The sequence below is a fragment of the Castor canadensis genome, chromosome 12, assembly GCF_047511655.1.
Source record: "Castor canadensis chromosome 12, mCasCan1.hap1v2, whole genome shotgun sequence".
Classification (NCBI taxonomy): Eukaryota; Metazoa; Chordata; class Mammalia; order Rodentia; family Castoridae; genus Castor; species Castor canadensis.
Genome location: NC_133397.1, coordinates 76868758 through 76894406, shown reverse-complemented (window position 1 = coordinate 76894406; position 25649 = coordinate 76868758). Strand labels below are relative to the sequence as shown.

The 25649-nt window shown below is 43.7% G+C and overlaps 1 protein-coding gene across 1 annotated transcript; it reads right to left on the bottom strand.

The window, feature by feature from the left end:
- Nucleotides 1–7680: 7680 nt before the first annotated feature.
- On the bottom strand, nucleotides 7681–10880 carry Spmip9 (sperm microtubule inner protein 9). The gene is made up of 3 exons (XM_020188455.2): nucleotides 10854–10880; nucleotides 9944–10036; nucleotides 7681–8248 (listed from the first exon to the last, which is right to left on the bottom strand). Exons 1-3 carry the CDS (start codon nucleotides 10878–10880, stop codon nucleotides 7826–7828), a joined length of 543 nt encoding a protein of 180 aa, XP_020044044.2. The 3' UTR covers nucleotides 7681–7825.
- Between the last annotated feature and the right edge of the window lie 14769 nt (nucleotides 10881–25649).

Below are 25649 nucleotides of genomic sequence, written 5' to 3'. Positions count from 1 at the left end.
CACCACAACAACAAAATGCTGATCTCCAGGCTCACTCTGGCCCCATGAATCACAACCTGTGGACGTGGGGCCCAGGCATCAGGACTGTTATTATTACTTTGGGGCAGGGTGAAGGGGAAGGGAGTTATGAGAATCAACCCAGGTCATGTGTGAAGCATGCGCTCTTCCACTGGGCTGCATCTCCAGCCCCTGGATATTTCAAAGCTCCCAGGTAATTCCAAGTGCATTCAAGATTCAAGGCTCAGAACCGCAGGCCTTGTCACTCAGTGTGGCAGCTGGATCGAGAGCATTGGAAATGCAGAATCCTGACTTCACCCCAGACCCACTGAATGAGAATTCACATTTTAATGGGAGCGCCAAGGTATTCATGTGCACATTAGTGTTAGAGATGGATTGTGGGTGAAATTTTAGTTTGATTTTAACCTTCCCTTTGTACTAGTGCTAGCCTGACTGCCAAGAGGGCAGATTGGCACTGTCAAGATCCAATACAGCAGAGCCATGGTTAATTCTGTTATTATCTCCCAAGCAATCCCTATGGGGAGGGAGCTGGTCTAGAGAGACCTGTAATCCTTTCTTCTGATCCCTGAAGTCTGGACAGACACAGGCTGAGGGAGAACTGACTTGGACACAGTACACGAGCAGAACTCTCTGTTGATTAAAAACTTAAAAATAAAAAATTAAAACAAAAATAAATCATCGATGTATTAGTTTTCCATCATTAGCAAAGACCTAAGATAATCAATTTAAAGGGAAGAAGGATGTATTTTGACTCACAGTTTCAGAGGTGTCAATCCATGGTGACTTGGGCCTGTGGAGAGGCAGGTACATCATGGTGGGAGGGTATGATGGAGGAGGATACTCATGGAAACTGAGAGTGAAAGAGGCAGAAAAGGAGGCCAGAGTGCAATATCCCCTTCAAAAGCATGAGCCCAGTAACCTAACTTCCTTCTACTAGGCCCCACCTTCTAAAGGTTCCACTACCTCCCAACAGCTGGGAGCAAGTGTTCATCTGCACATGAGCCTTCAGGGGACATTTCAGATCCATAAGCATAACAAACAAAATGAGACAGCTAGCAAAATTTCAGGTGCATGCAGACTACATTCATTGGTTCCCATCATTCACTAAACTTCAGAACTGCTCTATTGACCTCCAGTCTTGAATTAGCTCATGTTGACATAAGAGAATGTTTTATAGCAGAAATCTGGCCATGTTATCTATCCCCTGCTTCATTTCCCCGGAAAGCAGCTGGTCATCCTTGGTTAAAAATTGGACTCAGCCAGGCTCTGGTGACTCACGCTTATAATCCTCACTACTCAGGACGCAGAGATCAGAAGCATTGCGGTTCGAAGCTAGTCTGGGCAAATAGCTCACAAGATGCTATCTTGAAAATACTCAACACAAAAAAGGGCTGGAAGAGTGGCTCAAGCGTAGAGCACCTGTGTGGCAAGCATGAGGCCCTGAGTTCGAACCCCAGTACCGCCAAAAAAAAGCTGGAGTCATGCTGGGTGCTGGTGGCTCATTGCCTATAATCCTGGCTTCTTGGGAGGCTGAGATCAGGAGAATCAAGGTTCGATCAAAAGCTCTCAAGACCTCATCTCCAAAATGACCAGAGTAAAATGGACTAGAGGTGTGGCTCAAGCAGTAGAGTTCCTGCTTTGCAGGCATGAAGTCCTGAATTCGAACCCCAGTCCCACCAAACAAAAGGCAGATTTACAAGGTTGAGGTTGGCATGTGCCCACTCTGCTATTCTGGAATAATGACAGGCCTTTCCTGGAGCTACCATGTTCCTTCACTTCTCTGTCACCCACTCTCTACTCCCTCTGCCCACTGGAAACTGCTCCTCCCTGACTGGATGGCAGTCTCTGGGAAATCTCCTGATCCCAATGAAGGGCTGGCCAAGATGTCGGTAGAAGGAGTCCAGCCTTAGGAGTGCTGTGAGCACCCAGCACACATATGCTATCTGTCTCTCCAAAGACACTTCCCATTCTGCTAAGAGCTTTCCTGTCCTGCACTTGCAAATTCTCCATGCTCTTCCTCCCATCTGTGGGCCACTCTTGCTTTAGCCATGACCTAGGATTTGGCTTCCTCTGATTACTGAGAGCTTGTTTCATATAATGATGCTAAACCACAAACCAATGCCTCTCCTTACACCTTGGTATTACGATCTGTAACATGGGAACCTCCAGCCCTAAGACATTTCGCCCAATGAAATAGCACTGCTTGAGCACCCACACACTGTATAGTTCTTGGCTTTTTTTTTTTTTTTGTGGCACTGGAGTTTGAACTCGGGACTTCACACTGCTAGGCAGGTGCTCTACCACTTGAGCTACTTCACTAGCCCCCCCCCTTGGATTTTTAAGTCATTTCTGTAGGAAAAGTATTTGCAAGAGGAGTTTCTTTGCCAAAGGATGTGAGCATTTGGGAAGCTAGTTTCAATGTTTTAAATGTCACAATTGCAAATAGCTAAGCATGTTAAACCCAGTTATCATCTGAAGTTCTGATTTCCCCTTCATAAACCACAAGTGGGCTGCTCTGTTTAAAAGACTCCAAGTAGTTAATTATTCCCACAGACTGCAAAGTTCTAAAGGAGATTTGTAGTCAAATGGTAGAAGAATACTTATGTCTTTCCCCATGAAACGTATCAGCCCTCACCATCTGTTTCAAGCCCTTGTACCTCAAAAAAAAAAGGGAAGAAAGAAAGAAAAGAAACTTTGCTTTAATGAGTAGGCAATCTGTTAATTTAAATTTAGAGTTTCTAAATTTTTTTTTTTTAGTCCTGAGGATTGAACTCAGGGCCTTGCATACTCTAGGCAAGTGCTTGCTTGACCATTTGAGCCATGTCCCCCAACCCATTTGTTTGTTCGTTTTTTGACAGTACTGGGATTTGAACTCAGGGCCTTACACTTGCAGGTGCTATACCACTTGAGCCAGCCCCTTTTTATGATAGGGTCTTGCTTTTTTTCTTTTTCTTTTCTTTTTTTTTTGCCTACGCTGGCCTAAAACTGCAATCCTCCTGATCTCTGCCTCCCACATAACTAAGATTACAAATGTGAGCCACCAGCACCTGTCTGTATTTTGTTTTTGAGACAGGGTCTGACTAACTTTGCTTGGACTGGCTTTGAGCTTGTGATCCTCCTTCCTCCACCTTTCCAGTAACTGGAATTACATGTATGCACCACCACATCCAGCTTAGTTTCTGAACTTTATGTCAGACTTAAATAAACCTTTCTTTTATGTATATATACGTCTATTATTTTAAATTGTGATGAAACATACGCATAACATAAAATTCACCATTTTAACGAATTTGAAGTATACAATTCGGTGGCATTTAGTGCACTGCACCACTTTCTAACTCCAGAACTTTTTCATCTTCGCCAACTGAAACTTAATCATTCCCTCCTCCCTTCCCCCACCCTTCCCTCAGCTCCTGACAGCCACCATCCTACTGTCTGTCTGTCACTGAGTTTGCTCTAGACAGCTCAGGTAAGCAAAATCCACATATATTTTAGCGTTTGGAGATCAATGGACACATTCTGGCTGTTGCTGGGCCAGAGAGGTCTTGAGACATTTCAATCTGCACATGCTCTAATGTGCCCACACCCAAGGACCACCCTGCAATGCTCCCCAACCCCCATCTCCCATCCCCTCCACCCAGTTACAGGTTTCTCTCCAGCAGGGATTGACTTCAGGAGCTCTGAAGCCCCTTCTGCTGCTTCCGCAGAGCAGCCACTCAGCCTCACAGAACCAGTGAACATGTGGATTCCTGGACTTGACTCCAGACCCAGTGAATGTCCATCCAGACCCAATGGGGCTGAGAGACAGCATTTTACCAAGGAGCTCAGATGCCGCCCCTCAGCCAGGAGCTCTCAGAATTAGGGACCAGCAGTGGGTGGCCACACTGGAATAGAAGCCTAGAGGCTGAATCCCTCTTTCAGCCACTCTGTGAAATGGGCATAAGAATTCCTATGTCCCAGAGAGGGCAATCCCAGAGAGGACATAGGAATTGAGAATGAAGGCTGATACCATCTGCGGCTGTGTTTTGTAAACTCGGGAATATACACATGCAAGGACTGTTAGCAATACCTCCAAGTCCCCCTCTATTTCTGCAGCCTGCTTAGCAAGATCTTCCCCCTCCCCAGGCCAAGGAATGACAAAAAGCACCCCATCAGGTGGACATCATAGTGGGGTTGGGGGGGGGGGCCACAGCTCTGGGCAGCAGAAACTCTACCAGCAAAATAGCAGTCAGTTCAATTGATAATCAAAAGGAACCCTTTATTAACCTTTAAATTCTTAAAGTGCATCCACACACATTCCTATTTGTATCTCATGGACGGATGTAATTATCCTTACTAAATTAAATGTCAAAGTGAGATTTCATGAAAGAAACCAGGCTTCAAGGCCAGCCGAGCTACCACCTGTATGGTCTTTGCTGAATTCACCCAAGCCCTTGGTTTTCTTAGCTAAAAAATGAGTGATGGTGTGTTAACTGTATGGTTAAGGTAGGTATTGAACAAGATAAGGTGTGTGCTGGGCTACACATTCCCAGTGGAACTGTCCCGGTCCACCTCCACTTTATGGCACTCAGTTCTCTCTCAAGGAACCTCAGAGAGCTCTAAAAAGCACAAAAGGATGGAAGATGGGTGGCTGCTGGCATCTAGCCTTCTTTGCCCCAGCAATAAACTGAGTTAGGAGTGAAGAGTCTTAAGATGTCTGTTGACCAAATCAGGTATCTCCTTGATTAGACACAGTTACCAGATCAGGCCTGAACTTGCACTAGGAAGGCACAGAGGCTGATGGAGATACCAGCTCAAACCCAATTTGGAGTTCTCACAATCCTGCTTTCTCTCCAAAGACTACTCCAGCCAGATTCAGTGGCTTATACCTGTAATTCCAGCTACTCAGGAGATGAAGATCAGGAGGATCTGGATTGAAGGCCAGCTTAGACAAAAAGTTAACTAGACCCCAACAAAGCTAGGTATGGTGGTGTTCACCTGTGATCCCAGCTGTGTAGGGAATGTAAATAAGAGGACTGTGGTGTGGCCAGACAAAGCAAAAATGTGAGACCCTATTCGAAAAATAGCTAAAACAAAAAGGCATGGGACGGGGATAAGGAGGACAAATGACCCAAACATTGTATGCACATATGAATAAATGAAAAAATGAAAAAAAGGCATGGGAATGTGGTTCAAGTGGTAGAGAGCCTGAACATAAGGCCCTGTGGTCAATTTCCAGTACTGCCTAAAAAAGAAGGTGTTGTGGATAAAACAGACTCACTAAAGATTGCAATCAGCTGGAAAGAAAGGAATAAACTGCAAGAAAAGCATTTTACAACTGATGAAGAACATTTTTTTTCAATTATTTAAGAACTTTATTAGCAGGTGCTTGCAGTTTGTTGACTTTTTTGAAAAAATCAAGTTGTAAAATTTTATTACAAATTAAAAATGAAAAAAAAATTAAAAATGAAGTTCTTAAAAATCTCAACTTGACCAGATGTGAAACAATTTAAAAGCCTTCAAAGGCATATTGAGAAAAACCAGGCTTTTTAAAAAAACACGTTTGTCATTACCAAAGAGAGATGTCTTTAGGTAAATAAAACCCAAGGCTGCATAGATAATGCAGATAGTTCTAGTTATCTGGTCAACGGGCAAAAAGCAATCAACAGGCAAAAAGCAAGCACGTAAAGTCTTCAGCACCAATCTTTTGTTCATTTCTTACTGCTGGAATTTCATATGATGGAGAACATTTGGAAAATTGTCTCACTAAGGATTTAAGAGACAGTACTACCAAACTGAGTTTTTTCATTTCTTTCCTTCCCTTTCCCCTCCCTCTCTCCCTTCCTTCTTCCTTCCCTCCCTTCCTTTCTTCCTTCAGGAAAAAGGAAGACATTATGAATTACACAAACCCCCTACCCTAAGCCCCAGCCCTACTGAACCAGAATCTGCATTTTACCAAGATTCCCTAGGGGAAGCACTGGTGTTTGATGTGATCCCAAAAAGAAAGTCTCTCATGTAGTGTGACCAAGATGGATTAATATCCACCAAAATGTACCCTCCTTCTATGCAAGTAAACCCCTCATTTTTTAGCTGTTCATATGGCCACACAAACTTTCTATTTCTCAACCTTCTTTGCAGTTTGGTGTGTCCATGTGGCTAAGCTCTGGCCAAGGAGACATGATGGGAAATGGAGAATATTATTTCTACATTGTGCCCCTAAAAGAAAATGTACCTTGACTACCTGGGTGCTTCTTGCTTTCTACTAACTGAAAGATGTCAAATGAGTCCATTGCTATATTAGTCAGCTTGGGCTGCTGTAACAAAATATCACATCAGAGATTAGGGTTTTAGTTGTTGGGTTTTTTTTTTGAGAGGGGTCACTGAGGTTTGAACTCAGGGCCTCACGCTTGCTAAGCAGACACTCTTACTGCTTCAGCCACTTGGCCAGCCCTTTTTCTGTAATGGGGTTCTTTGAGATAGGGTCTCAAGAACTATTTGCCTGGGTTGGCTTGGAATCAGGATCCTGAACTCTGCCTCCTGAGTAGCTAGGATTCCAGGCGTGATCCACGGGTGCCCAACAGGATGAGGGTTCTAATATGTAAATTTGGGGGTACATAATTCAGTCCCTAGTAGCTATATTGGACCTAGGGATGGGAGCCCTAACAAAGATAGACTACCCTCTACACTGTTAGATGAGAGAGAAATATAGTCAAAGCACTGTATTTTGTTTCTCTTGTTACAGCAGTTTAGCCTACCGAGGTGACTCACACACACAGTCATATGCAATGCAATGGTGTGTCCATCAACAATGGACGGCACACACAATGGCAGTCCCATGCCTAAGTGATGTCACAGCCATCCAGACCACACTTCCGAATGCGTGAGTAGAATGTACCTTATGATGTCTGCACAATGATGAAACTGCCCCACAGAGCCTTTATTTATTTATCTATTTATTTATTTATTTATTTTGGGCAGTACTGACTGGGGTTTGAATTCAGGACCTCCCACTTACTAAGTAAATGCCCTACCACTTAAAGCCTTGCCGCTCAGTCTTTAACAACACATTTCTCAAAACATATCCCCATCGCTGAGTAGTGTGTAGCTGTATGTGTTTACATACACGCCTCTGAGCAAGAAGAAAAGTATAAAGTGATGTCTTCTGAACTGTTGCCATTAATTGCTGCAAGGGGGAAAGCAGTGCAAAAACTAAAATAAGAGCATTGAGGGGAAAATGTATCCAATAGCACGTTTGTGGTTTGTGTTTTAGTCCATTTTCTACTGCTGTAACAAAATAACTGAGACTTGATAATTTACAAAGGACAGACATTTATTTGGCTCGGGAGCATCTGGGGAGGGCCTTCTAGTTGCATAATGTGACATGTGTGCAAGAGCAGGTCTTCTTATAAAGCCACAAGTGTCATCGGGCCCCACCCTGTAACCTCATCTAATCCTAACTACCTCCCAAAGGCCCCACTTCTAAGTTTCCAACACATGAACTTTTGGGGAATACGTTCAAACTACAGCAGTAAGCAAATGCCCAAAGCTGTGAGAATCTTCACAGCAGGACTCTTAATCACAATGAAATATGATACAAATTTCAGTTCTGTCTAACACTGCCTCCTTCCTTCCCTCCCTCCATCTGCAGAGGAGATTCAGTGTCCCTGGGCAGGACAGGGATGAAGGAAGTACAAGCAGAGAGAGACCTGACATTGTAGGAACACCTTTCCAGGTTTATTTTCAGTTCCCCTCTCTTTCCCAAGGGCAGAGCAGTGGGCATGGGATTTCCTCAGGCCTTGGGATAGCCCATAGCAGCTTTTCTCTCCTCCTACTGGTAAAATGGCATCAAGGGTCCCCACCGATCCAAGATGGGAACCTTGATTCTTTGGTGACGAGGACAGCGACAGCCAGGCAGTAGGAGGTAGCCTTTGCCCAAATCTGCAGCAGGCTGGTACTTGGGCTCCAGGAGGCATGGGAAGTCAGTCCTCTGGTGAACTTGGTTGGGCTCGCCAAGGGCCACATACAGATCCGGGGAAGCTGGGTACATGTAAGGCCAGATACTGGTGAACTTGTACTTGTCCTCCTCTGTGACCACAGGGGCCTGTGGTGGGAAGAAGCCAGGGATCCCCAGGTCTTTAGCCGTCATGTGGGGTCTTTTGAAGGCAGGGTACCCATCCTCCAACTTCGGATTGGGGCTAGGGATCGGCCTAAAAAACTCTCTGTCCCGGAGCTGCATGTCGAGCTTCCCCTGCTGTATTAGAAACAAATCACATGTGGGAAAGGTGAAAGATAACACAGCTTCCCTTGGAAGCCTCCAAGGCAGACACACTTTGCTTATTTTAAAGAATTTTTAAATTCATTTGTGAATGTTAATACATACAACAGGAGGAAATCCTGAACTAATCTAAAAGAGTTTATGGTGAAAAGTAAGTCTGTTTCCCACTCCTCCTCCCTTTGTGCCCATCTCCAGAGAAAACTGCTCTTATCAGTGCTTTTTCTATATCTTTTTAGAAATATTTTATGTACATATCAACATATATTATGTACAGTTCCCTCACCTGGTTTATACACAAATGACTCAAATTATTATAGTCTATTCAGTGTTCTACTTCCATTAAGTCATGTATTTCAGAAATTTGTCCATCTTTGTATAGATCTTATTTTGGATGGTGATAGCTCAGAATAGGAAATAATCTCTTCCACTCAAAAATATGAAATAAAAATGAAAAGACTGATAAATTTGACTCTATTAAAATAAGAACATATATTTACCAAGATAAAGTATAAAGACAAACCACAAACTGGAGAAGAATTTTGCTACACCAATAACTGACAGATGAAAGAGGCCCAAAATATTTAAAGAATTCCTACAAATTAAGAAGAACAAGACAAGCGACCCAGTAGAAAAATAGGGAAAAGGTAGGAACAGACATTTCACTGGATAATAAATTTCCAATGAAAAGATGCCCAACCTCATTAATAGTGAGATCAAAATTATGACCCCAAGGAAATATGACTCCACCTCCATTGAATTTGCAAAAATTTCAAAGTCTGACAATGCCAAGTAGTGACTGCAGTGACAGAAGTGACTGTCCATTGCTGTGATAGTGTAAATTAGTACCACTGCTTTGGGAAACAGTGAGTTGAACTAATGCCCTATAACGTGACCTACTCCCAGAATGGATAAGCTGCACCTTAGGCTGTGTATCATCTTCATTGCGGCATTTGGGGGAGGAGAGTAGGAAGAAAATAAATACCTCAAATGTCCATCAACAGGGGAGGGGACAAATACATTGTGGCATATTCATGCAAGGTAGTATTACACAGCAGAAAATGAATAATAAGCCACAATATTTAGCAAAAACATGAAAGCCATGGAAGGGTACAAGTAATCCAAAATATTTTAAAGAAATACAGACATACAGTGTAAAACTAATTTTTAGCAAAACACGCACCCTTGTGTGTTTAGCAATGATTAAAGCAAAACTCAGAATACTGGCTATCTGTGGGGGTGGGAGGAGGGTTAAGTTTGGAGATACACAGGAGGCAACAGGGTACTGTTAATGTGCTATTTTATGCTGACTGATAATGGGGTTATTTAAACTGCGAATGTGTATTTTACAATCTTTTGCATGCATGACTTACATTTGATATATTTTTAACACATACTTGCAGACATATATGCATGTTCAAAAAACCTCTAAGTCAGATCTCCTGACTTTGGGCGTCATTTTAAGTAAGTGCCACAAATGTCCACATTGAAATAAGGACCATTTCAGGGCTGGGGTAAAGTGGTAGAGCACTTGACTAGTAATTGTGAGGCCCTGAGTTCAAACCCCAGTACCACCAAAAAAAAACCCAAAAAAACAAAAGAAAGAAAAAAGAAAAGAAGACAGATCATTTCAGCGGACAATTGAACAGATGGCAAGCTAGAATGCCTTCCTACCTCTTCTGGCATGGCCTTGGAGTACTTGTGCTTCCCATAGGGCTTATAGTCCACCATGTAGGAGCTTTGGTACATGTCTAAATCCACAGGGGCCTAAAGGACAGAGAGGATACAAAACAAACTCTCTCTTTTCATTCTTTCACTTGAAGCTCTTGGATGGCTTCTCATTGTGTGCAGAACAAAGGCCAACTTTTGGGCCTAGCATTAGGAGCCCTTCATGACCTGGCTTTGTCCCTTTACCATGCATCTTTCTCCCTTCATTCAAGGTCTCTGTGCTCCATCCTTACCTCCCCCCACAGTCACACATGCCTGGCATGTGCTCTTTTTGTTTTGTTTTGTTTTTTTGTGGGGGCTTGGTAGGCAGATGCTCAACCACTTGAGCTACTCTGCCAGCCCCTGGCACGTGCTCTTATCTCCTGATGGAAACCCAATAATTGTCCTTCTTTACTGACTAGCAAATGCCTATGTATCCTTCAAAACTAAATGTCATTCCTCAAAACATCTCCTACCCTTTTATTCTCCACCTCCCAAGAATGAAACCTTTTCCCCCTTGCTTTGGTAGCAGAATTTGCATCTCTTCATGGCAGCACTGATTGGGTGTTCTGTCAAGGATTTAATGAAGCACACTAGATTGAAACCTAGTGTTGAAACTTAGACATCTCTGCAGCCCCAAAATGCAGCACAGGTGCCTGGCACACTGTGGGCACTTAATATGTGCATGATGAATAAACAAACAAACAAATAAATAATTCCCCAGAACACTGCAAACACCTAGCTGTCCTATGCCTGTGGCAAAAAACTAAACCAAACAAAATAAAAACATCATGCCAGAATGATGATCAGAGGGAGTCCCAAAGAGCCTGGCCCTCCCCTGAGACAGTCACAGGTGACAGAAACCCACATCACTCACCTGTCTGGGGTACACAACACCTGCCATGATCAAGGACCTAGACAGACAAGTTTGTTAGCCCTTCCTTGGCCCAAGCAGGGGAAATAGCCTTGGCCCCCACCTCTGCCAACCATGCATGGACCCATCCTAGTCCACTTAGCCCCTTCCTCTCCACCTCCCCCTGAACCCCCACCCTGCAGATTACCCTATCATCCATGTGGAGGCCCAAGGAATAAATGAGCTGGTAGACAGGGGCCCTGGGACAAGGGCACTAGAGCAGGACTTGGAAGGAATTAGGATTCACTCTTAGAGCATCAGATTTGCCTCTCAAACAGGTAAATCAGATAGCAGGACAAGTGGTATGCTGGTAAAGGTTTTAATGACCATGTCTTTGGCAAACATAAGCCCTGGGTTTACAGCATCTGCCAATTCTTGTTGTGTAAATATTCCCACCATGGTGCATTTCAAGCCATCAACATCCCTAACAGCTGAGTTGCCAAGATGTGCACAGAAGGGGCTCTCATGAGCCAGAGAGAGGAGGCTCTGGCACACAGGCCCCCTGAATCAGGGCTCACCCTGCCTAGAGGAAGCCAGGCCCAGGCCTAGGACTCGGGCACCCTAGTTCAGAAGCAGGGTGTCCAAGAGGAAGAAAGTTATGAGGCGCTACTTTCTCAGTAGAAGGATAGCAGCTCCAGGGTCCAACCCTGCCCATCACCCTCAGCCCTGAAGTCCTAGGAGAGGCCTCGCTGCCCAGGCACAGGTGAGCTGTCTGAACTCACTCCGCCACGTGTGCACAGACCCCTAAGTTCATGGTAAGGACTCCATTTCACTCCAGGGAACCCTGCCCTGAGCTCTACTATGTTTAACAAGCTGTGGCCAGCAGGGTGGCCAGACCTCAGCTGTCTCCTGTATTCCTTCCTTTTTACACACAGACAGCTTCTCTCTGGAACTGGAGACCAGCATCAGTACAGACAGAGCCTACCCCTCCTTCTGCCAAGGCACGACAATGCTGCAGCCCTTTAAACCCCACACACTCTCTCCACGTGAAGTCTATGGGCACTGTTCCACTCCCATACTTGTCTCCCAGGGCAGTTCTGACCTGTGTGGTGGAGGCTGTTTCGGTCATAGGCCCTGGTCATTGTGATGTGGGTGGCTAGTCAGCTCTCCTGCAGGTCAGCTGCCCTGTCAGAGTGAGCTGTGGTGTCTTAGCACACCTGGGCTACTGTGAACCTGGCAGCATTGGACAGTACCCAGGGATGTATGTCTTTCTAATACTCTACAGCTCAGTCTGTTTCTGGGAGAGGGAGGAAAACAGAACCCTATGTGGTTGATGACATAAGTATATACCTTAGCTCCCGATGGTTTCTGTTCCCACAGAGGCTGGCTCAACCTATTTGTCAAAACTCTACCCATGCCTTAGGATGGCTATTTAAGGAAGGAATTTTCTGTCTTTTTTTCTTTTTTGGTGGTCCTGGGGTTTGAACTTAGGGCTTTGCGCTTGATAAGCAGGCACTCTACCACATGAGCCACTCCTCAAAAAAAAAATTAAATAGAACTGGGCATGGTGGTGATATAACCTGTAATCCTAGCTACATAGGAAGCAATGATTGGGAGGATTGAGGTCTGAGGCCCGCCTTTGGCAAAAATGTGAGATCTTATCAAAAAAATAAAGCAAAAAGGGGTGGGTTTGTGGCTCAAGTAATAGAGCACCTGCCTAGCAAGTGCGAGGCCCTGAGTTCTAACCCCAGAACCACCAAGATAAAAAATAAAAAAGAAAAGAAAAGTGGTTGTGGGTGCTGGAGAAGTTGGTGATGATGTGACGTGGTATAGTCACTATGGAAAACAGTTTGGTGATTTCTCACAAAGTTTAAGCACAGTAGTACCATGTGATCCAGTAATTTCACTTCTGGTTATAAATCAAACAGAACTGAAAATAGTTAATCTAATTTTCTTTAAATTATTTTTTACAGTGCTGGAAATTGAATCTAGGACTTCACTCACGCTAGGTAAGGTGCTCTATCACTGAGCTACATCCCAAGCAGGATTGAAAGTAGGAACTCAGAGATACTTGTATGCCAATGTTCTTAGCAGCATTACTCACAATACGCAAAGGTCCATCTGCAGATGAATGGATCATCCAAATATGGTATATAATATTATGGAATATTAGTCGACCTTAAAAAGGAAGGCATTCTGAAGCCAGGTGCTGGTGGCTCACGCCTGTAATCCTAGCTACTCAGGACACAGCGATCAGGAGGATTGCCGTTCAAAGCCAGCCCAGGCAAATAGTTTGCAAGACACTATCTTGAAAAAACCCTTCACAAAAAAGGGCTGGCGGAGTGGCTCCAGGTGTGTAGGCCCTGAGTTCGAGCCCCAGAACTTAAAAAAAAAGGAAGGCATTCTGACACATACTACAACATGGATGAACTTGGAAAACTTTGCACTCGGTGGAAAAAAATAGTCACCAAAGAATTAATGTTGTATCTGTATGAGATATATTCTAGATATCTCAGAGACAGAAAGTAAAATGAAGATAGGTGCTGATGGTTCACACCTGTAATTCTAGCTACTTGGGAGGCTGAAATCAGGAGGATCACAGTTTGCAGACCAGCCCTGGCAAATAGTTCTCGAGACCCCATCTCCAAAACAACCTGAACAAAATGGACTGGAGGTGTGGTTTAAGCAGTAGAGCACCTGCGCAAAGCCCTTAGTTCAAATCCCAGTACCACCAAAGTAAAACGATTGCCAGGGGCTGAGGGAGTTAATATTTAGTGGGCATGGAGTTTCAGGTGGGGAAGATGCAGTTCTGGAAATGGATGGTGGTGATGGTTGCACAATATTGTGAACTTGCTTAATGGTACCAAACTGTACACTGAAAGTGTGAAAATGATAAATATATATATGAATGCCAAAAAAAAAAAAAACCCTACCCTCTATTTAAGGACCAGCTCCTGCAGGAAGCTTTCCCTGATCCCATTTGATGGCACCATAGACTGCTCTCAGTTACCCAACCAGTATTTATTGAGCACTTGCTTTGTGTTGGGCACACTGTTCTGAACCTTGCAGATTTAGCATGAACAGAATAGGTGAAAATCCACTGAGCATTGGTGGTACAGTGGTTAGCATAGCTGTCTTTCAAAATAGATGGAAATTCTTGCTTGCACACAGTTTATATTCTGGTGACAGGGAAACATAGATCTGTAAACAGCATGATAAGCAGCCAGCCTCCATCAGCACATACGTGAGGTGATGTGTGATAGAATGACTGAGTGGGTCCTTCGGACAGGGATCTGAGAAGGCCTTTCCAAGAGAGTGATGGTAGAGAACAGTCTGAAGCAAAAGCACCAGCCATACAAAGGTCTGGGGCATGGTTCCTGGCTCAGCAAGTGCAAAGCCCAAAACGCAGAAACCATGGGAAAAAGAAGTGCTAGCAGCTTGCTCTAGAGAGGAGGGAGAGATGGGTGAGGCGAGGGGACGGAGTTTACTGTGAATCTCTGACCTTCCTCACCTTTCTACAATGGCATGTCAGGTTTCCCGCTTTAGGGACCACATGGTGTGCAGTGCTGACCCTATGCCTGCTCTACGTGGGCGTGCAGCCACAGCAGTGGATTCGTTGAGATGCTCGTGACCCAAGCTGGGCTGATGAGTGTCATCTTCCTTTCTTTTATTTTTTATTTGATTATTTCCTTCTTTTTAAAAAATTATTGTTGTGCTGGGGGTACATTGTGACATTTACAAATATTCTTACAATATATCATAGTTGAATTCACCCCCTCCATCATTCTCTTTTATCCCCCGTTCCCCTCATTCCTGGAATGGCTTCAAAAGGTCTCATTTTTCCATTTACATACATGTGTACACAATATTTGCACCATTTTCACCCACCTACACCCTCTCCCCAATGTCCCCTTCTGAGAAGGGTGCTCTCTCTTTCTGAGTCAGGAAACACTTAGTAGAGAGAGCCTGGCCAAGAATGAAATCAGCACAGAGGAAAGAAGACCCATGAGATGGAGACATAGTGACGGCATTATGACACTGAGGCCCTGGATACATCCATGCTAGAAGCTTGACCTGCGTCTTCCCTTTGCAGTGTATGTGAACCAATACATTCCTTTTCTTTCTAATGCCAATTTCTGATGAGTCTCTAACTTCTAGCTGAAAAGTCCCAACAACTTTAGCACTAGAAAGTTAAAATAGTTATTTCTCCTACCAAACTGGGAGATTGTTTTTTATTTGTTTGGTTGGCTGTGTTGTTTTAATTTTATTTTATTATTATTTGTGCTGGGAATCGAACCCAAGGTCTTGAACATGCTAAGTGCATACTCTACCACTGAGCCACTCTCCTAGCTCTTAAGCTATGGGATGTTTGAGTAAAGAATCAAATCTCACTTGCCTTTTTATTCTCAATACATTGTCACTGGAAGGTGGGGATAAGTAAAACTGAAAGAAGTGGAAGGCTGGGTGTGCAGCTCGATGGTGGAGCTTGCCTAGTATGCACAAGGCCCTGGGTTCCATCTCCAGCAACATCCCCCCCCACCAAAAAAAAAGAGATGGCAAGAATAGGGCAAAAAATAGAATGGCCACAGGGATGGCAGTGGAGGGGACATACGGGACAAAACAAGTGATCGTTGTGCCCAAGACACAAAATAATCAGGAAAACATTACCAAGTAGATTTTTGAAGTCTAGATTCAAATCCTGATATAGCCATGTGCCACACAATGACAATTCAGTCAATGACAGGCCACACATGTAACAGTTGCTCCATAAGATTAAAATGGTGTAAAAACTCCTATCACCTAGGACAACAGGTCACAGGACCACACATCACTAACGTGAGTGTGGAAAGGCTGCACTGCCTATCAGGAAAGTTAGCACACACAATACACACAGTACGTAATGCTTGATAGTGATAATAAATGGTTATTTACAGGCTTATGTGTTTGCTACACTATTATCATTATTTTCGTGTGCAACTACTTATTAAAAAAAGTTTACTGTAAAACAGTTGTCCTGTTTTGTTGGCAAGCCTCATACATCTCGTGTTTACTGTGTCTTTTAATGGCATCATTTTTTCTTGTGCTTGATTTAATTTCATGTTGTTCATCAGGGCTCTCAGAGAAACAGACTTTAACACACATATATATTCCATACGGACTGGGTGTGCAGCAAGCTATACCATTGGGGTTTGTGTAAGTATTCTCTACAGCATTCTCATAATGACAAAAATCACCTGCCAAATACCTTTCTAAGAACACATCTTCATGGTGAGCAAGGCATACCTGCAATTCCTCTCCTTATCCCATTAGGTAAAAATCTTCTACGTTAACCATCTGTAAAACAGATGCAGTATCTTTGTCTGCTCATCTTTGCTGAGTTCCTGCTCTGTGTCTTCCATTACGCAAGGGTTTGCAATTATATGATAACATAAAATAGAAATGGCCTCTGCCCTTGAGTTTACATATGACAGGCAAATATATAAATAATCACATAAATGAATTTTTTGTTATGTGGCCCAGCCAAGTCTTGAACTTGCTGTGTAGCAAGTGGCCTCAAACTCACTATCCTTCTGTCTCAGCCTCTGAAGTGCTGGGATTATAGATATGTGTCACTATGTCTAGCTAACAAGTGAGTCATTTTTAGACTTCAAACTCAGGGCCTTGCACTTGCAAGGCAATGCTCTACCACTTGAGCTATACCTCCAGCCCAGAAGTAAGTTTTTAATTACAATTATGACATGTACATTAAGGAGAAGCATGAGTATAGGGACCTGATCCATCTTGAGGGGTGGTCGGAGAAGACTTGCCTCAGGTAGTGACACTTTGACTCAGTCCTAAAGGGAAAGGAGACTTCTCACTACCCTAAGGCTGGAGAGAGACTCATGTGTGAAGAGGCTGCTCTGCTACAGCAGAGAAAGTGCAGATGAGGCTGGAGAGGAAGGTGGGACCTTATCACATCCAGGAGGGTCCTTGACTTTGTCTTTTCCAGGCCACTGGATGATAGTAGTGGTTGAGACCAGTTGGATGAGATGACAGTGGATCTGAAGAGAAGTAGTAGGTTCCAGAGGCACTTTGGAAGTTGACTCTATAGGATTTAATCATCATTAGGAGGCAGGGGCAAGGCATAGAGGGGTATCAAAGAGATTTCCAGATTTCTGAGATGAGCCACTGGAGTTTGATGATTCTTGGATGAGGTGAGAAAAGCTGGGGAAAGCCAGGTATGGGGAGTAAGACCATGAGTACAATTGGGATCGGATCCCAGTTGGGGAGCTGAGGGCTTGTAAGTGCAGAAAGTGAGTCAACAGATGGGTGGAGAAGAAAGTTCTGGACATATGACACATACTCTGAAATTGCTGTTAGGAAGTACTTGAAGCAATTAGGAAAGATATACAATACCTCTTCTTTCAGTAATTAACCCAGCAGAGAAACATGGCCCCAGCAGCAAAGGACATCCTGCTGCCTCCCAGGACTGGCAGGAGGGGAATCAGGTCAGAAGGGTGATAAAAGCCACTGGGCCCAGGTACTCAGGCCTCTTGCATCCCCTTTGCCACCTTTGCTGTGGCTGGGTTTTGCAAAATCTCTTGGCTCCAATGCAGCAACATTAAGGCAACAACCTGAAGGGGCAAGAGGGTGTTAGTTCTGAAGCCCAGGCAACTTACTTCACTCCAGCGAGCCCTAGAGTCCTCTTTCTTGGGGACTGAAACCCTGCTTTGCACAGTCTTCCTCAATTCCAGACTGCAATATACCAAACTTTTGTAACTGGCACTGGAAGGCCGAAAAATATCACTTTGAACTAATTTTTAAAGTTTTTACAGTGTAATACATCTTACGAAAGTTTCTGAAGCACAAAACAGTCACATTTTTCATGGTCTTATCTGTTTTAGCAGCATGCAAGGGGGGATCTTTTCTAAATTTGGAAGAGATGGAAAATAAACCAGAAAGCATATTCTGTTTTTTTTTTTTTTAAAGACACAAAAGTCTCACTTCTATTGCCCGGCTGGCCTCAAATTCTTCATGGGCTTGAACGATTCTCTCACCTCCATCTCTCCAATAACTAGGGACACAGACATACTCTGTTATGCATATGTCTGTAGTTACTCCTGGCTGGTTTTTGTTTTGTTTTGTTTGCAGTACTAGGGTTTGAACTCAGGGTCTTGTACTTGCTAGGCAGGCGCTCTATCACTTGAGCCACCCCCCAGCCATTTTGATTTTTTTTTAAGTTTCAATCACATATGAGTTTTGGGTTCAAACTGTGTAGAATAAGATAAACTAAACTGCATTATAAATATCAATATGAGTGTCCAAGCACAGTTATGTTAAAATAAATGTTATTTAAAAGAATGCAAAAAAAAAATGTGTGAGCTGGGCACCAATGGCTCACACCTGTAATCCTTGCTACTTAGGAGGCAGAGATCAGGAGGATCGAGGTTCAAAGCCAGCACAGGCAAATAATGCTCAAGACCTTATCTCAAAAAAAACCCTTCACAAAAAAAGGACTAATGAAGTAGCTCAAGGTGTAGGCCCTGAGCTCAACAAGGTGTAAGCTGAGTTCAAACCTCAGTACCGCAAAAAAAAAAAATGTGAACAGGACAATAATCAGTGTATACAAAGTGCCCAAGGTTCTCAACAAGCTTGTCCGCTCCTTCCTCTAGTGAGGGTATTCGCCACTAAATCTACAACTTCTTATTGTTAAAATAGTAATCCTAATACATACTCGCAGGTGTGGATGTGAAAATTAAAGAAGAAAAATGCATACAGTTACTCAGCTCTGGATCTGATACGCTGTAGGAGCTTAATTATTGTTGAAAAATGCCCCTACAGCCCTTCTGAGAGTAACTCCCACTTCAACCCCTGTAGCCAGGAGGGAGAACAGGGCCCCAAGTTTTTGTCCATGCAAATTCAACATGCTAATATTGTTAAATCACAGGAGGAAATTCTTCTCCCAAACCAGAAGCTCTCGAGTTCCTCCAGGCTTATATTAAAGGGATTACAATCCATTTCCTTCCTAATACAGCTAATGCGCCATGGGAAGCCCCCAGGCCAGGGATTAAAGCATTTATGCCTTTAATTAGGAGCAACCCTTCCCTTGGAGTCAGAACCACAAACAGCAAGTCAACACTACAAAGGCCTCCTCCCCAGCACAGTGGGGTATTGCCTGCTCTCCAGGAGCCTGGAGCCTGAAGCCACCAAGAGCTTAGCAAACACCCTTGTCCCAAGAGGGGCCTGGGCTGGAAAGCCCTCAGCAGAAATGGAAACCCCTTCACCTGAGAACAAACAAACAAACAAAAAGCAGATCCTTGAGTTCATTCAGGATCAGGCCCTGACGTACAGCAGGGCAGGTAAGAGGAAGCCACCTGGATAAGGGCCCTGTGGACTTGTCACATCTCTCCGGGAGGGGGTGGAGACACAGGACTGACCCACAGCAGCAAGTCATTAGCTTTTAAGTGGACAGCTCTGAAAATTAAGATGTGTTTGTGCTTCAGAGAGGTCTGCCCCATAAGAATGCCTTCACCAACCCCACACAGGGTCTCGCTTGGTTTTCCATACCAGCCTAGGATACACATTAAAATCCGGATTCCTGTTGCCACCTTTCTGACTCAGATCCTACTTTTGAGAAGCTTCTATGGAGATTCTTCTGATTCCTTTGGGACGAAGTGACACTTCAGGGATCACCTGTTCTGTTTGTAGAGAACAGTCTTCCAGGGAAAAGGCAGCCAGCCAGGGCCTGGTCAGGGATGTGTGCAGGGAGATGGGTATGCACAGTATGTGAGAAATGATGCCAAAAGAGTCCACGAAATTGTTAAGATAGGACAGGAACTCAGAGCCTTTGGCTTCATTGTTCAACACACAGGTATGGTGGGTACATTCCAAGACCCACAATGGTTGCATGAAACTGCAACGAGTATCCCACCCTATGATTTTTCCCCTTATATAACCCTATGATAAAGTGTGATTTATTATTTATTTATTTTTGGTAGTACTGGGGATTAAACTCAGGACCTTGTACTTGCTAGGCAGCTGTTTTACCACCTGAGTTTATTACCACTCTAATAAAGCATAATTTATAAATTAGGAACAGTATGAGATTAAAAACAATAGTTAGGGCTGGAGATGTGGCTCAAGCAGTAGAGCACCTGCCTAGCAAGCATAAAGCCCTGAGTTCAAACCCAGTCCCACTCCAAAAAAACCATTAAGTGAGACAAAGAGTAGCCACTGATGAGGGACAACTGTATTTGATTGCCTCTACACGCACATCTTGGCATAGAGAAAACATGACCATTGTCCAAGACAGACACAAAAATGACCAAACACCTTCCTATCCTGCCTCATGGGGACTATTGCTTCTTTAGCCTCAACTTATTCCTCCTAGCTGACAGATAAGAGTTATTAAGCTATCGCGTCATAAAGTTACAGCTGCTTCTCAATATATAGTTTCAGTACTGACATGAGGAAACAGGCACTACTGTTAAGAGTACACATTGCCAAAATCTTTGGAAGACAAAGAAATGTCAATGGCTCTACCCACTGACCTAGCAACTGCGAGTCTAGATGTAAGTCTAACATCAATGATCACTCACTTGTACAAAAACAGGCATGACATAGTTTATTACAGCGTTACTTGAAATCACAAAAATCTGCATCAACCTAAATCTACACTAGCAGAAACTGATTGGGGTGCAGAGCCACTATGAAACATTCTTATCTCTTTTAAGAAAATAAGATCTTCAGATGAACTGCTATGGAAAGATGCCCATGACCACGAGAGGAAGAAACCATTTCTGTGAAGATACGAAAAATATAATTTTGATATCCTTGGAGATAGCTGAATAAATCTTTTGCCCAAAGGCTTGAAAATGGAACGAAGAATACTAGCTCTGCAAGGCTTTTCCCCATAATAAATCTAGGATACATTCTGTGATGCTCAGTAACTCTCGATTGCTGATAGTGCTGTTGGATTGTGATGGTGACATCTATGTGCAAAAGAACAGGAAGGAGATTACCTCTAAAGGACATTACTCTGCCCACCGGTTACTGCAACATATTCACCGAGCTGTTTCATCTCTGTGTTCCTCTGTCAACTTTCCTAAATTCTTTCAAATGCTTTTTGAAGCCCGCGTCTAGGGTCAGTGCTGGGTCGGGCCAATTAGATGTTGAAAGGGCAAGGTGATCAGTAAGTCACACCCTCATTCCCTCCCTGCCTGACCTGATGCTGGAGGGGTAATCTGTGAGAGCATCTCCCTTCATGCCATCACATTGGAACGAAGCGCAGAGAGGAGCATCGTCCCAGGAATGGCGTTGACAGAGCAGTCAGTCACTTTGAGGTCAGCCTGTTCATACCTCATAACGCAGACCTAGCGATGGGAGGTTGAGAAAAAGACTGACATTTTCAAGATAAGTTGGTGAATCAAAGTGTGGTCCTTGCTCCTGCAGGGGCATTTGCTAAGAAAATAGACTCTCCAGGCCCCACTCCAGATCTTCAAAATAAGAAGTTGATGGGAGAGGGTGGGGGTGCATGGGAATCAGCATTTTAAACAGGCTCTCCTGGAAATTCTTTTGTACCCTGAAGTCTGGGAACAACTGAGGAAGACCTTGGTGATATTTTGCCCATGGACCTGTCTTTTGGGATCCCATTATATCTGATGGTATCTTTGTATGAAGTATTTTTGCAGTCAAGTGACCCTGTTCCATTATATGGTTTATAAAATCATGAGAACTAAAGGTTGATTTTAAATGGGCTCCTCTCTGTATATTCTAACAATACAAGACATAAGATAGGGCTGGGGATATAGCTCAGTGGTTTAGTGTTTGCCTTGCATGCATGAGGCCCTGAGTTCAATCCCCAGTATCACAAAAAGAAAAAAAAAAAAAGACATAAGATAACACAGAAAACTAATGATAATACTGAGAAAAGAAAGAAGACTTCAGGACAAATTACATAGATACATGCCCTTTACTGATTCACTTTACTAGCAAACTTCTTTTTTTTTTTTATTATTCATATGTGCATACAAGGTTTGGGTCATTTCTCCCCCCTGCCCCCACCCCCTCCCTTACCACCCACTCCGCCCCCTCCCTCTTCCCCCCAATACCCAGCAGAAACTATTTTGCCCTTATTTCTAATTTTGTTGTAGAGAAAGTATAAGCCATAATAGGAAGGAACAAGGGTTTCTGCTGGTTGAGATAAGGATAGTTATACAGGGAGTTGACTCACATTAATTTCCTGTGCATGTGTGTTACCTTCTAGGTTAATTCTTTTTGATCTCACCTTTTCTCTAGTTCCTGGTCCCCTTTTCCTATTGGCCTCAGTTGCTTTTAAGGTATCTGCTTTAGTTTCTCTGCGTTAAGGACAACAAATGCTAACTAATTTTTTAGGTGTCTTACCTATCCTCACCCCTCCCTTGTGTGCTAAAGCTTTTATCATGTGCTCAAAGTCCAATCCCCTTGTTGTGTTTGCCCTTGATCTAATGTCCACATATGAGGGAGAACATACGATTTTTGGTCTTTTGGGCCAGGCTAACCTCACTCAGAATGATGTTCTCCAATTCCATCCATTTACCAGCGAATGATAACATTTCGTTCTTCTTCATGGCTGCATAAAATTCCATTGTGTATAGATACCACATTTTCTTGATCCATTCATCAGTGGTGGGGCATCTTGGCTGTTTCCATAACTTGGCTATTGTGAATAGTGCCGCAATAAACATGGATGTGCAGGTGCCTCTGGAGTAACCTGTGTCACAGTCTTTTGGGTATATCCCCAAGAGTGGTATTGCTGGATCAAATGGTAGATCAATGTCTAGCTTTTTAAGTAGCCTCCAAATTTTTTTCCAGAGTAGTTGTACTAGTTTACATTCCCACCAACAGTGTAAGAGGGTTCCTTTTTCCCCGCATCCTCGCCAACACCTGTTGTTGGTGGTGTTACTAGCAAACTTCTTGCATAACTCAGATAAATATAATTTCGTATTCAGCCTTTAGAAATTTCTTCTCTATTTGTAATTTGTTGTATACACAGGTAAAATTTTGTTTTCCCCTACTCTTCCTACCCAAATCTTGAGTGTGACTGTATCACTTGTTAAAGTCAATTAACCACTTACATATAACAACACCTGGAAGCTTTCACCATTTCCTTCCTTCCCTCCTCTCTACACGTGTTTAGTGAGCACATCAGGCATGAGGGATCTGTAAGTGAACAAAGGACATGGTCCTACCCTTGGAAATTTCACTCTCTGGGATGAGTTGTACACATACCTATGTAATATTACATATAAATTATACAGTTACTTATAATCACTACATATAACTAAGTAAAGAATTAGAAATCATGCATGAAAATCCCAAATCCGTAGCAGTTGCTAATGGTGACTTCGGTTTGGGGGAGCAGATTGACTTTATGCACAGAATACAGACTTAGGTTGAACATCAACGCTTTGCCATTTCTTAGTGCGATTCCTAGGCAGTTTATATAACTGCATTCTCTTACAGAAAAAAGCAGATAAAAATGCCCCCTTGCAGGGTAGGTGAATGGTACAGAAACAACACATATAAAGCACCTGGTACAAGGCAAAATGTGGTAGTCATCCTCCCCCATCAACCCAAACCTGTGGGTTTTTTTTAAATATCACATATACAGTTCATTGTAATTCTTATCAGGTCTATAAGGTCAAAAACTGAACTCTACTTCCCTAAAACTTACACTTCTTCATCTTTGTGAGGAGGTCACATATCAGCCAAAGTCAAACAAAATCAAGAGCAGCACAATCAAGTTCCACCGGTGTGGTGCCTTTCCTAGCCACTGTCATTTCTGGCAAGGAACTTCTAGCTCACTTTTCCTCCTTCCCTCAATTCTCCACCCAGCAAACAGAATCGTTTTGTAATTTTTATTTCATTTTCATTAGGATATATTCGTTGTACAGGGGGATTCATTGTGATAATTTCAAATAGGCTTACACTGTACATTGGCCCCACACCCCCTCCCTACCTCACTTAAAGCAATTGCAAGAGGTTTCTTCTTCCATTTTGTACATGTATATGAAGTCCATCAACTGAATTCCTTCACCTTCATCTCCATTCATCTTTCGTCTCCCATAAGTACCCCCGCCCACACATGCACACTGTACTTATTTTACGGTCCTATCTTTCATTGCTAATTCCAAAGTCAATGTTCAAAGGGGTTTCTCCATGTATCCCTACTGTGAGTGTACTTTACTTTGGTCAGTTAACACGATGGCAGTGTATTCAGACCCCCGGTTAGAACCTTGGATGCTCCCTGCTGCCCACAGGTACCTATTTATCACCTAGTCCACAGAGATTTTTCTAGGGCTCCCCGTCCACTTCTCCCCCCACCCTCACATTAATAAAGCTGTTTTTAAAAAAGAAAAAAAACACATCTTAGGTAGGGTACAGGGTGGGGGAGGGGCTCCTTTTCACACAGGCCCTCAGTAGTCTCCACTTCCTTTCCAATGTGTCTACTGTAAATTTAAACAGACAAACGTATGCAGACCTAGGAGCCCACACACAGGACATGCTAATGGGTTGAACTGTGTGTCCACCACCCCCCTACCAAGATATGCTCACCTTTTTTGGAAATAGGGTCTTTGTAGATGTAATTGAGGTGAGGATCTCAAAGTCCTAAGAGTCCTTAAAAAAGAAGACCCAGAGAGGAGGCCATGTGACAACAGCCAGAGATGAGCAAGGCATCCACAAGTCAAGGGATGCTGGCCACACTAGACACTGAGGAAAGAAGGGAGCACAGTCTCCCTAGATCCTTCAGGAGGAGCCACCCCACTGGCACCACCCCATGGGTGCCTGGACCTCAGGCTCCTGGCCTCTTGGCCTGTAGGATAAATTACTGTAGTTCTTTGCTGTTGTGACTATGGGAAACTCACACGGGGAGTCAGAAGCTGGTGCCTCCTCCTGGAGGAGCCACCAACCGAGTCCCCTGTCCACTTCTCAGAGACCCTCGTTGCCTCTCCTTCCCCACATTGCCTTGAAGTCACAGGTCCTCAGACACAGTATCTCTGGGCTCTAGACCGTTGCACACTCTTTCTCCTCCTCTTTGCCTAGCTAGCAAACTCCTCCCCAGCTTGTCACTTCCTCCAGGAAACCCCTCCTGACCCGCTACGCGGGCACATTAGGTGCCTCTGCAGTGCTCTTGAGAGTACTTACCACAGGTTCTGTAGGCTGGTCATTCATTAGTGCACAACCTCTGGGATCAGTTTGCTGGAGTTCAAATTCCAACCCCAACACTTAGCTATAAGGCCTTAAATAAATTCTTAACTACGCTGGGCCTCGGTTTCCTCAGCTATTGGAATAAATCCTCAATGATTTGTGATAAAGATTAAATGAGAACATATGCACTGGGGTGCAGCAGTGCACATATGTTAAGGCCTTGGTTCCATCCCTGGCACTGCAAAAATCCAAGAAATAGACTGAGAAAGAAAAAGAGAGAATATGTGTGCAAAGTGTCCAGCACAGTGACCTAGTGCAGAACAGGCATTCAATAAAGAATTCAATCAGTCATAACCAGGTATGGTAATGCACACCTGTAATCCTAGCACTCGGGAAGTAGAGGCAGGAGGATCTGCCTCAGTGAGACCCTGTCTCAAAAAATAAAAAACAAAGAATACAATCAACCATGACATCTTAATTGCTAAGGGTAGCAACCATTATGATTGTCCCTCTAGCACCCATTCCATCTCTGCCATCACACAGCAGTTATGCAGTTAAGGTAGAAGAACCTCCGCCCCAGCTCACACTAGATGGCATCTGATTGGTCCAAGAGAAAAGTACAGCGTACATCAGAATCACCCAGAAGCCTGA

What these genes read in the sequence shown, in the direction of transcription:
- Spmip9 (XM_020188455.2), bottom strand. Translation starts at nt 10,880, where the DNA reads ATGGCAGGTGTTGTGTACCCCAGACAG. An exon ending in GTGTTGTGTACCCCAGACAG is followed by an intron (nt 10,037 to 10,853) that starts GTGAGTGATGTG and finishes TCTGTCCTTTAG; the next exon opens with GCCCCTGTGGATTTAGACAT. An exon ending in CCAAGGCCATGCCAGAAGAG is followed by an intron (nt 8,249 to 9,943) that starts GTAGGAAGGCAT and finishes TTTCTAATACAG; the next exon opens with CAGGGGAAGCTCGACATGCA.